We start from the raw sequence: 13,430 nt of genomic DNA, 5'->3' as shown, positions 1-13,430 counted from the left end.
GTGTGCAAACCTGGTGGCCAACTACAAGAAACGTCTGAACTCTGTGATTGCCAACATGGGTTTTGCCACCAAGTACTAAGTCATGTTTTGCAGAGGGGTCAAATACTTATTTCCCTCATTAAAATGCATATCATTTTATAACATTTTTGACATGCGTTTTTCTGGATTTTTTGGTTGTTATTCTGTCTCTCACTGTTCAAATAAACTTAGCATTAAAATTATAGACTGATCATTTCTTTGTTAGTGGGCAAACGCACAAAATCAGCAGGGGATCAAATACTTTTATGTTATGCAGTCGTTTATGTTTCTCTCTGAATGGGACTATTACTTAACTCCTTTTAGGAGCCATATGAGAACTTGGCTCATTGCTAATCAGCATCCCAGTACTATATTGACTGTGCAGCTGCTGAGGACATCTTAGTGCACTTACATAACACAGTAGGTCTGCATATTTCCTCCCTCACAGGAGCTCCCAACCGATTAATATATGCAGGGATGCAGACAGTATAATAGTAGGCCAAAAGTGTTAAATAATACAATCCTTATCATATTTTAAAAGCTGCCAATTCATTACACTAGTAAAATGTACACTAGTAAAATGAAGGACAGTTGTAAATCCCTTGTGATTAAGGTGCAGTAAAAAGGTATAGTGAAATACGAAACATTTTGTGGAGAAAAGATGCAAAAAGAAAAGATGCCATTTTCTTGAAAGGTTGGATGGTTGCCAGCATGATGCATGAATATGCCACACTGTAGTTAATCCCATACTGTAGGCTACCTACCTCCACATAAAGCTCATGATTTGAATCTCATTGGATTTACTCACTGAGACTAATCTGAAGAAGAGGATCTGGTGCGTTATCATCACGGCATCACAAATTACACTACAGCGAATCAGCAGCGTGACGCTAAACAAACCACGTAGCTGATCATAGCATGCAGTGTTCTACCATGGGAAAGCAGCTACGACAATACATCACATTCTGTTACATCCAGATACTGAGTTTCTTCTTCACTGCACTGGATTAGCAACAACATCACAGATATCCTTCCAGTCAAAGGAGCAGTGTTCAGTCCTCCTCATGCACCTCTGCACTGGGGATCTTGGCTGATGACTCACTCAATGCATTTTTTTACTATCTACTGAGTGGTGGTTCAACATTCTCCTTCCTGCTCATTTAGCTCCCACCAGGCTAAACCAAGCAGGGCTGCAGCAGGGAGGGAAATTTTGGAGGATTTTATAAAAGTGCTCTCCTCTGTATCTCATCCAGTGAGGAGCTCTATTGTTACCTAACTATGCTACACTTAGCATGCCCAACAATATTTAGGAAGAAAATATATACATTTAATGTTTATTTTACCTTTATTTAACTAAGCAAGTCAGTTAAGAACAAATTCTTATTTTCAATGACGGCCTAGGAACAGTGGGTTAACTGCCTTGTTCAGGGGCAGAATGACAGATTTGTACCTTGTCAGCTTGGGGATTTGAACTTGCGGTTACTAGTCCAACACTCTAACCACTAGGCTACCCTGCCACCCCAATGTACTCAGTACGGTGTATCAAATACATAAATTCTCGCTCAAATCTCCCTCAAAAATCAAAGTAGGTCTAATATATGCCAACCACTAAGAAGTGTCAGGGATGGTCTATCAGGCCATCAAATCCATTCCACATTTTTAAAAATGAGAATAATGGCTGCAAACAGTTGTCAGGCAGGTAAATAGAATCCTTCTCCAACTTTTATGAGGCAGGGAGATTTCCTGTATTCAGATAGTTTGTTCAAACTGAAAGCTATCTCCTCCACAGTGGTGATTTTAACATGGATCAATAGACAGCATGTTCTCCTTCTACATGGTAGTTTGAGTCGTTGAGGGTCACTGGTGAATCAATAGTAATCTGACCAATCTCTCTGCTAATGGTCAGAATTACGGCTGCTTGTGAGCACTGACTGCATCTTTTGATGGAAAGAGTCTATCTCCCTGTGCAGTGTTGAGTTGTCTGGAACAGCTTGTGTATTCTAGGTGGCCTACTATGGTATAGTAGTACAAGGGTAAAGGAAAAGGGGATACCTAGTCAGTTGTACAACTGAATGCCTTCAACTGAAATGTGTCTTCTGCATTTAACCCAACCCCTCTGAATCAGAGAGGTGCGGGGGGCTGCCTTAATCAACATCCGGAGCAGTAGCAGTATTAATATAGTATAGTAGTACTATAGTAGTACTAGTAAACTACAAATATTGCCTTCCTCCTATTCTCACCTCTCTCTGCTCCATCCTATGTCGTGTTGCATTTTAAATTCACACACACATCCCTCCCGCTCCCTAACAACCAAAAAGAGTAGGCCAATTTGCGTGCTATGATGACAAGATTGGCAGAGGTCCCTTCCCCTACTATGGTGGCGCATCCAAAAAGGATTTACCTACTCTGACTAGGATATACGGACTCGATCAAAACACTCTCCGAATGCTGAAATCGATACTAATTTCCTAATAATAATAATATCAAACACTACGAGACATTACATAGCCAACCTGGCTACAGGGGCGAATCTTTTGGCCTGGTCATCAATATAGAGGCCGTACTCTACTGCATCCAATGACATAGCATGCAGCATCAGTGGAACAATCACAACACACGAAAAAAGGCTAGAAATGTCTTTGTTTGAGAACACATACGAGGCATCAACTATATTATTTTCTAGTGCATAGATCTCGTGATTACATACATCAATCTAAACTAGAGATCGATTCGGACACTGGCACGTATCAATTTAGCCATGCCTATCTTATTGACAGCTGGACAAATATGCCTACATTTATTCAAACGTACCTGGGTCAGTGTCACCTGCCTTTGAATCATAGCCTATTATAGATGAACCGTCAAAATGCTTATGGCATTTGTCATGTTTTGATGTTCTAAGAATATGATATTCTATATCCTCCGCTGGGCCATGTTCCAGGTTTGTCAGCCGGTTTTCGGACCATTCTTACAATGATGCTGCTGTGCGATACAGTCTTTCTCCTGGGTACCACAAAGCTTCGACCAATTGCAGACCCTTTTGCATCAATTCAGTGTCCGTTTTGCTGCCCCCGCCCATGCACGCACCACGCACAAATTATAGGTTTCTACTCTACGCAAGGCACGCAATCTTTCTCTTGCGGCTTTCAGAAAAACTGTGAACTCGGACATCTCCGACTCCCGATTTAAGTGCGTTCAACTAGGAATTCGGCAAAAAATGTGCTCTATATACTTTGTCTGATCTAAGTCCTTATCATGAAACAAAAGTAAAACACATTTACCATCAAGACGAAACCTCTTTCTAGAGCTCCGACTCAGACCTAAAGATCACTGACGTGCCTTTCTTGATGCTCCATAGTGTCAGTGTCCTACACATTAGTATTTTTTTTTTATAATAATGAGCCAGAAATGGTCTAAATGAGAAAAGTTACACTACCTGAGGACATGCTCATAAACGCATATCTAAATTATTATTATTTCACAAATGTATGTCCCTTCAGTACCATGGTCTAAAAGAGATTGTGAAGTCTAGGATACTGAAGAAATCGAATAATTCTTAAGTAGGCCTAGGCTATGTGTAATGTTTTTAATGGAGCTGCTTAATTATTAAGGACAGTTTACTGTGGGGGGGGGGGCTCACTCTCCCTGCCTGTTTCATTGCACTAAGATCAGAGCCGCCTGCAGACAATGATCAGCTAGGGGGAAATCAGATTTTCAACATTTGAATGCCATATTTATAATTAGATCAAATTACTGAATACATTTTCCACCAACAGGTTTCTGTTCCATTGCACCACACAACCAATAAACAAAGCATACTGACTTCGGGCACTTAATGGTTTGTGTTTACAATAAATAGACTACATCAATCTCGACAAACAGAAAATATATCCCTCCCTACCTTGCAGGCCTACCCACCAAGGCTTGGTAATCTCTGCATGTAATTAAACTTTTAGTTTTTTTGTAACAGATGTTTCTTTCCATTAATCAAATTCAGGTGTAAAGCACTTATTAAGTCAATCACCTTAAAGTACTAATTAAGTCGTTTTTGGGGGTATCTTTACTTTACTATTTATATTTTGAACATGTTTACGACATTCCTAAAGAAAATAATGTACTTTTTACTTCATACATTTTCCCTGACACCCAAAGTACTACATTTCAAATGCTTAGCAGGACAGGAAAACGTTCCAATTCCCGCACTTATCAAGAGAACATCCCTGGTCATCCCTACTGCCTCTGATCTTGCGGACTCACTAAACACAAATGTTTTGTTTGTAAATTGTCTGAGTGTTGGAGTGTGCCCCTGGCTATCCGTAAATTAAAATAGCAAGAAAATGGTGTTATCTTTTTTTGCCTAATATAAGGAATGTGAAATTATTTCTACATTAACCTTTGATACTTAAGTATATTTAAAACTAAATACGTTCAAACTTTTACTCAAGTAGTATTTTACTGTGTGACTTTTACTAATCATTTTTTTATTAAGGTATCTTTACTTTGACTCAAGTATTGAATAAGGTAGAGAGGGTAGATCAGGCAGAAAGTCAAAGTGCAGCAGTGGCAGAGTTAGCCACACAGGTCTGTGCAGGGTTGGTGGTAGCTATTTAGCTAGTCTCCTTCATCATGAGGGTTTGCTAATGCTAATAAGCTTGGATTTGTGCTCAGCATCCTTAAGCTATTGGGTGTCAATCTTCGTTATTTAACAGTATATTTAGTGAATGGGCAAGCTAAGGATGTTGATATGAGTCATGATATTAGGAAAAGTGTTTATTTCCAGCTAGTGTAATTGATGGGTTTTGTTTCTTTAGCTAGCTTGGCTGGTTAGCCACTTTGGTAGCTACTGGCTGGCTAGCTAGCTGAGACCAAAGGGATGAGATCCATTTTTTCTGACTGAAGCACTTATCTTCTGACAGTGACACTGTGCCTCCCCTGTGGACTGAAGCTGAACTTTGACAACATTATATTAACCCTGTTTAAAATGAGCAAAGTTGAGGTGGTAGAACTGACAAAATGAAATGAATCATAGAGGTCTTATAACCTATTCCATTCTACAGGTAAAAATGCTTGGCTCATGTTTTTATTTCCATATAGGCTATGTAACTACACTGAGTGTACTGGGAACACCTTCCTAATATTGAGTTGCAACCCCTTTTGCCTTCAGAACAGCCTCAATTCGTCGGGGCATGGACTCTACCAGGTGTCAAGCATTCCAAAGGGATGCTGGCCCATGTTAACTCCAATGCTTCCCACAGTTGTGTTTAGTTGGCTGGATGTCATTTGGGTGGTGGACCATTCTTGATACACATGGGAAAATGTTGAGTGTGAAAACCCAGCAGCGTTGAAGTTCTTGACACTCAAACCGGTGCGCCTGGCACCTACTACCTGTTAAAAGGCTCTCAAGTCTTAAATATCCTTTTTTAACCTGTCTCTTCCCATTAATCTATACTGATTGAAGTGGATATAACAAGTGACATAAATAAGGAATCATAGCTTCTACATGAATTCATCTGGTCAGTCTATGTCATGGAAAGGTGTTCCTAATGTTTTGTATAGTCACTGTATTTGTGAAAAACTGCCCATTATTATTAAATTGGTGAAATTATTTAATTGAGCTTTTATTTTATTACTCTTTTTATTCACTTAGCTACTTACTTTTTCTATTGTTGTTGCATTGTCGAGAGACTCACCTGCAAGTAAGCATTTCATTGCACTGTGTACTCCATTTACAGTGCCGTTCGTAATTATTGGGACAGTGAAGCATTTTTTCTTCTTTTGGCTTTATACTCTATACTGAAAAGTAAAGTGCAGACGGTCAGCTTTAAGTTGAGGGTATTTTCATCCCTATCGGGTGAACCGTTTAGAAATTACAGTGCTTTTTGTGTCATGCCTGCTCCCGCTCTCCCTCCCTGGCGCTTACTCAATCACCTGCTTTCATTACCTCCCCTATATCGGACAGTTCCCGAGGTTGTTCCCCGCTTCAGCATTATTGTCGTCATGTCGTTTTGTTCTCCCTGCTCTGACGCTGTTCTGTCATTTACATTTACATTTAAGTCATTTAGCGGACGCTCTTATCCAGAGCGACTTACAAATTGGTGCATTCACCTTATAATATCCAGTGGAACAACCACTTACAATAGTGCATCTAAATCTTTTAAGGGGGGGTTAGAAGGATTACTTTATCCTATCCCAGGTATTCCTTACAGAGGTGGGGTTTCAGGTGTCTCCGGAAGGTGGTGATTGACTCCGCTGTCCTGGCGTCGTGAGGGAGCTTGTTCCACCATTGGGGTGCCAGAGCAGCGAACAGTTTTGACTGGGCTGAGCGGGAACTGTGCTTCCTCAGAGGTAGGGAGGCGAGCAGGCCAGAGGTGGATGAACGCAGTGCCCTTGTTTGGGTGTAGGGCCTGATCAGAGCCTGAAGGTACGGAGGTGCCATTCCCCTCACAGCTCCGTAGGCAAGCACCATGGTCTTGTAGCGGATGCGAGCTTCGACTGGAAGCCAGTGGAGAGAGCGGAGGAGCGGGGTGACGTGAGAGAACTTGGGAAGGTTGAACACCAGACGGGCTGCGGCGTTCTGGATGAGTTGTAGGGGTTTAATGGCACAGGCAGGGAGCCCAGCCAACAACGAGTTGCAGTAATCCAGACGGGAGATGACAAGTGCCTGGATTAGGACCTGCGCCGCTTCCTGTGTGAGGCAGGGTCGTACTCTGCGAATGTTGTAGAGCATGAACCTACAGGATCGGGTCACCGCCATGATGTTAGTGGAGAACGACAGGGTGTTGTCCAGGGTCACGCCGAGGCTCTTAGCACACTGGGAGGAGGACACAATGGAGTTGTCAACCGTGATGGCGAGATCATGGAACGGGCAGTCCTTCCCCGGGAGGAAGAGCAGCTCCGTCTTGCCGAGGTTCAGCTTGAGGTGGTGATCCGTCATCCACACTGATATGTCTGCCAGACATGCAGAGATGCGATTCGCCACCTGGTTGTCAGAAGGGGGAAAGGAGAAGATTAATTGTGTGTCATCTGCATAGCAATGATATGAGAGACCATGTGAGGATATGACAGAGCCAAGTGACTTGGTGTATAGCGAGAATAGGAGAGGGCCTAGAACAGAGCCCTGGGGGACACCAGTGGTGAGAGCACGTGGTGCGGAGACAGATTCTCGCCACGCCACCTGGTAGGAGCGACCTGTCAGGTAGGACGCAATCCAGGCGTGGGCCGCGCCGGAGATGCCCAGCTCGGAGAGGGTGGAGAGGAGGATCTGATGGTTCACAGTATCAAAGGCAGCAGATAGGTCTAGAAGGATGAGAGCAGAGGAGAGAGAGTTAGCTTGAGCAGTGCGGAGAGCCTCCGTGACACAGAGAAGAGCAGTCTCAGTTGAATGCCCAGTCTTGAAACCTGACTGATTAGGATCAAGAAGGTCATTCTGAGAGAGATAGCAAGAGAGCTGGCCAAGGACGGCACGTTCAAGAGTTTTGTCCGTTCATTAAATGTGTACTCCCTGTACCTGCTTCTCCAGCGTCGGTTCTTACAGAATGCTGAAGCCACCATTTGAAGCATCAGGGAGTGTTGGCTTTTTGGTCTTGGTGGCCACCGCCTTTGGAACCAGGGGGGTGCCTTAGCTGGCTCGTCATGCTTCCACATCCTAGGTTTCCTTGCCCCGGTTGGCTCGGCAGACTCCCATCCCACGTCATGCCTCAGCCGGATCGTCAGGGTTTTACACCTAAGCCGGATGATCAGGCTCCCACGCCGCAACCGGTTCGCCAGGCTCCCACGCTGCAGCCGATTCGTCGGGCTTCTACACCCATGCCTCAGCCGGCCCGCCAGGCTCGCTCAGGTGGGACGTCACTCCTGCTCCCGCTCTCCCAGGCTGCCCAGCACTACGCACACCTGCCACCATCATTATGCACACCTGTTTCCCTCGTCACGCGCATCAGCGATTCATTGGACTCACCTGGACTCAATCACCTGCTTTCATTACCTCCCGTATATCTGTCTGTTCCCGAGGTTGTTTTCCGCTTCAGCATTGTTGTCGTCATGTCGTTTTGTTCTCTCTGCTCTGTCGCTGTTCCTGTTCTGTCACTTGTCCATTCATTAAATGTATACTCCCTGTACCTGCTTCCCACCTCCAGCGTCTTCAGTGATATTGTTAACAAACACGCCCCCATAAAGAAAATGAGAATTAAAAACAGATTAAGACCCTGGTCTATAGTATTCTCTCTGGTATGCAATCTGGTTTCTGCTAAGGTTATGGATGTGTCACTGCAACCTTAAAGGTCCTCAATGATGTCATCATTGCCCTTGATTCTAAGCAATGTTGTGCTGCTATTTTTTTGACTTGGCCAAAGCTTTTGATATGGTAGACCATTCCATTCTTGTGGGCCGGCTAAGGAGTATTGGTGTCTCTGAGGGGTCTTTGGCCTGGTTTGCTAACTACCTCTCTCAAAGAGTGCAGTGAACATCTGCTGTCTCAGCCACTGTCTGTCACCAACGGAGTACCCCAAGGCTCAATCCTAGGGTCCACGTTCTTCTCAATTTACATCAACAACATAGCTCAGGCAGTAGGAAGCTCTCTCATCCATGTATATGCAGATGATACAGTCTTATACTCAGCTGTCCCCTCCCCAGATTTTGTGTTAAATGCTCTACAACAAAGCTTTCCTAGTGTCCAACAAGCTTTCTCTACCCTTAACCTTGTTCTGAACACCTCCAAAACAAATGTCATGTGGTTTGGTAAGAAGAATGCCCCTCTCCCAACTGGTGTGATTACTACCTCTAGCTTGAGGTAGTCACCTCATACAAGTACTTGGGAGTATGGATAGATGGTACACTGTCCTTCTATCAGCACCTATCAAAGCTGCAGGCTAAAGTTAAATCTAGACTTGGTTTCCTTTATCGTAATTGCTCCTCTTTCACCCTAGCTGCCAAACTAACCCTGATTCAGATGACCATCCTACCCATGCTAGATTACGGAGGCATCGGCTAGATCTTCTTTATCATTCGGCCATAAGATTTGCCACCAATGCTCCTTATAGGACACATCACTGCACTCTATACTCCTCTGTAAACTGGTTATCTCTGTATACCCGTCGAAAGACCCACTAATTTATGTTTATTTATAAAACCCTCTTAGGCCTCACTCCCCCCTATCTGAGATATCTACTGCAGCCCTCATCCTCCACATACAACACCCGTTCTGCCAGTCACATTCTGTTAAAGGTCCCCAAAGCACACACATCCCTGGGTCGCTTGTCTTTTCAGTTCGCTGCAGCTAGCGACTGGAACGAGCTTCAACAAACACTCACTGGACAGTTTAATCTCAATCTCTTCATTCAGAGACTCCATCATGTACACTCTTACTGACAGTTGTGGCTGCTTTGCGTGATGTATTGTTGCCTCTACCTTCTTGCCCTTTGTGCTGTTGTCTGCCCAATAATGTTTGTACCATGTTTTGTGCTGCTACCATGTTGTTGTCATGTTGTGTAGCTACCATGCTGTGTTGTCATGTGTTGCTACCTTGCTATGTTGTTGTCTTAGGTCTATCTTTATGTGGTGTTGTGTTGTCTCTGTCATGATGTGTGTTTTGTCCTATATTTATATATTTTTTATTTTTAATCCCAGCAGGAGGCCTTTTGGTAGGCTGTCATTGTAAATAAGAATTTGTTCTTAAAACTGACTTGCCTAGTTAAATAAAGGTTAAATAATATAACAAATAAAATCTTTATATTCACATAGCCTAGGGGCTATGTATCTTCTTATCTGCCATGTTTGGAATTGTGGACACTGGCATTTTTCTTTAATGTTGAGTTGCCCTGGTCGTGTCAGTATACAGTAACTTTTAACAGGAACTACCCCTAAAAACAACTTCTCATTTATAAAACAGCCTATGTGGCATCAATGTGAGTCAGAAACATTTATTCTACTATCAAAATTGACTACAAAGTGTAAGTAGGATAATTTTGGTAATGAAGTCAGGTTTGTCCAAAACTGAGTTTTGTGGCTGTGACTGCATCACAATGTAAATTAAGGGTGGGTTTGTTTTAATCCTGCCCACAGCTGGCAGCACACAAATAATCATACATTCGGAGTGCAGCTGCATGTGACTCGATCGCCTGTGGTAAATGTAGGTTGACTTTCGATATCCCTATTGCAGCCTTTCTAAATGTATGGGTCGCGGACATGTTAATGGTGGGTCGCGACGTGTCAGAGTAAATTTATACTTTTTTAGAGAATTGATTTGGCCAAGTGCAACTGCGGTCTCTGTTCAGTGCGCTCTCTGCTTTGCAGTAGTCTCTGCTCAGTTTGGCAGCTGCGCGAGAGGGAGAGGGAAATGCCCGTGTGCTTCGCGGTTTACCATATTTTTGAAGATCAACCGCCACACGCAGCGCTGTATTTCGAAAGCAGATGATGCGCTGTCAGCCACTGATTTGTCATTCCCACTCGCCTAATGGACTCATGCTAGCAACAAGTTCTGACTGAGCTCAATCGTCATGAAAAGCCAATCTCTCTTTCATATAAACTTTGAGAACTAACGAGGAGCTCCCTCAATGTGTTTTGTGCGGGGAAGTGCTTAGTAATGAGTCAATCAAAACGAACAAATTCATATAACGCCACGTCCTGACCAAACATCCACAGCATGACGGTATACCCATGGAATTATTTCAGAACAGGGCAGAGTGCTTCAGGAAAAAGTGCTTCGACAGTGGAAAAGTAAGTCAGCTAGCAGGGCATTGTTGTCATTTTATAAAAGGTGATGATAAGCAGAAATAAGGGAGTACTATCTCATAGTAGTATATGTGAGTTTCTCTTTCAAACAATCCCCTGGCCTTGTACAAAGCAAATAGCTAACGTTAGCCAAAGCAAGTTAGCTAGCTACTGATAGTGCAATCCTAAATAACAGTACAGATGAAGATGGAAAATGATCATCTCACTGTAGAAATTATTGTTGAAAACAAGTCTAGGTTGGAACCGTTTAAATACAAGTCATTTTTATTCTGAACTGGAATAAACTGATTGAAGCAAGATACTTTTTGGGGCAAACACACACACCGTTCTGGGTTGCTCATCTACAGCAGGAAGCTGTCTCCTGCCTGTCTGAGAAAGCAGTAGATGTTCTGGTCCAGTTTGGCACCTCATACCTATGTCAGTCAGGGTTGTCAACTCTGGATTACTGAAAAAACAAGTACAGAAACAGTCTCAATGCTGAGCATGACCTCAGTGTTGTATAGTCAAAAACAGCCCAGAATAGACATGCTTGTTGAAAACTAAAACCAGCCACACACCTCTCATTAGGACTGTGTGTGTGTGTTTTCTGGAATACATCCGTGTGATTGTTTTTTAAAATGTTTTTTTATTTAAATCAAACTTTTATTTAACTAGGCAAGTCAGTTAAGAACAAATCATTATTTACAATGACGGCCTACCCCGGCCAAACCTGGACGACGCTGAGATAATTGTGCGCCACCCTATGGGACTCCCAATCATGGCCGGATGTGATACAACCTGGATCAATCAGTTTATTCCAGTTAAGAAAAAAAACATGACTTCTATTTTAACAGCAACCGCTCCAACCTAGACTGCCTTTCGACAATAATTTCTACAGTGAGATGTACAGTAGGCCTGATCATTTTTCATCTTCATCTGTACTGTTACTTAGGGTTGCACTATCAAAAGCCTGCATGTCTGTTCTGTTATGCATCTGTGTGATGTGATCAATCAGTTTGTTCCAGTTCAGAATGAAAATTATTTATTGAATTTTAACAGCAACAGTTCCAACCTAGACAGATATGTCAGAGTGTTTTTAATGGGGGAAAATAAACATGACTAGCTATTTATATGGCTATTTCATTTCATTATTTGTTTTTGTCTATATTGCATTTGTTTTAGGCATAAGGGCAATGAAATGTACCAATATTTATGTATAGTTGCATATGTTCCTAAGCTTGGGTCCCAGGAAAACACAGCATTTCTAATTTGGGTCCCAGGTTGAAAATGTTTAAGAACCCCTGCCCTATGGGGTTAGTTTTTAACATTTTTTTTTTTTTATATATATATACAAAATTGTTAGTAGTTAGGGACCATCTGTAAATTATACAATGTACATGGGTCAATATGTAAAAATTCTAAAAACTCAATTTCAATGGCTTAAAAATCTCAAACAAACTATAAATTGTAGAAATTCATATACAAATATTGAAAGCATTTAATGAGAACTGAAAGGTGTGCAACATGAAAATATTGCCTCTGTCACGCCATGGCCATAGAGAGGGTTTTATTCTCTATTTTGGTTAGGCCAGGGTGTGACTAGGGTGAGCATTCTATGTCCTTTCTTCAATGTTTTTGTATTTCTTTGTTTTGGCCAGGTATGGCTCTCAATCAGGGACAGCTGTACATCGTTGTCGCTGATTGGGAGCCATACTTAGGTAGCCTGTTTTCCTTTGAGTTTTGTGGGTGGTTAATTTCTGTTTAGTGTTTTGTAGACCTGACAGAACTGTTTGGCTGTCGTTTTCTCTTTGTATATTGTGTTCTCAGAATATATATTAAATGATGAGCACTCACCACGCTGCGCCTTGGTCCTCTTCTTCCAAAGACAGCCGTTAGAACCACCCACCTTCAACGGACCAAGCAGCGTGGTAAGGAGGAGCAGAGGGTTCAGGACTCCTGGACCTGGGAAGAGATACTGGACGGAAAGGGACCCTGGAGACAGGCTGGAGAATACCGCCGCCCGCCGGAGGAGATAGAGGCAGTGAAGGCAGAACGGCGTTTCTGGGAGGATTGGCTGGCACGGCAAGAGGAGGAGAGGCAGCCCTAAGATTTTTTTTGGGGGGGGGGGGGACGGATGTACACGGGACGGATGTAACCAGAGCCAGTCGGGGTGAAGTTGGAGGTGAGCGAAGGGAGCGAAGCAGAGACAGTGAAGGAGTTGATTGATTATTTACTACTGTAAGTCGCTCTGGATAAGAGCGTCTGCTAAATGACTAAAATGTAAAAAAATGTAAAAATGAGTTGATGGGGAGATTGGAGGAGAGAGCTATGAGAGAGCTGCTGTGTTGGTGCATGAGGCACGACATTCGCCCTACGGAGCGTGTCCTCGAATTGATGTCACCTGAGTCAGCTCTCCATACTCGTCCTGAGGTGCGTGTCTGGTGAAGACTGTGCCAGCCCCACGCACCAGGCCTCCTGTGCGCCTCCCCAGCCCTGCACGTCTTGTGCCAGCTTGGCGCTCCAGACCTCCAGTGTGTCTCCCCAGCCTGTTGAGTCATGTGCCTGCTCCCAGAGCCAGGCCTCCTGCATGTCTCCCCAGCCTGGTGAGTCCTGTGCCTGCTCCCAGAGCCAGGCCTCCTGCATGTCTCCCCAGCCTGGTGAGTCCTGTGCCTGCGCCCAGAGCCAGGCCTCCTGCATGTCTCCCCAGC

General features: G+C 43.5%; 1 protein-coding gene across 2 annotated transcripts in view; it reads right to left on the bottom strand.

The window, feature by feature from the left end:
- Positions 1 to 12,853, bottom strand: part of LOC106599291 (E3 ubiquitin-protein ligase HECW1) — a 57,094-nt gene extending 44,241 nt beyond the window's left edge. The window contains exon 1 of one of the 2 annotated variants that reach the window (XM_014190454.2): positions 12,577 to 12,853. Coding sequence is in view for 1 of the 2 variants with exons in the window: in XM_014190450.2 (XP_014045925.1) it covers positions 2,830 to 2,859 (30 nt within the window). In the remaining variant the exon portion in view is untranslated. Of the gene's footprint in view, positions 1 to 2,829; positions 3,235 to 12,576 lie in introns of those variants that run through there. The other variant, XM_014190450.2, reaches the window with a different exon arrangement.
- Between the last annotated feature and the right edge of the window lie 577 nt (positions 12,854 to 13,430).

Source organism: Salmo salar, chromosome ssa03, assembly GCF_905237065.1.
Source record: "Salmo salar chromosome ssa03, Ssal_v3.1, whole genome shotgun sequence".
In the NCBI taxonomy this organism is placed as follows: Eukaryota; Metazoa; Chordata; class Actinopteri; order Salmoniformes; family Salmonidae; genus Salmo; species Salmo salar.
This window is presented reverse-complemented; position numbering and strand designations above follow the sequence as displayed.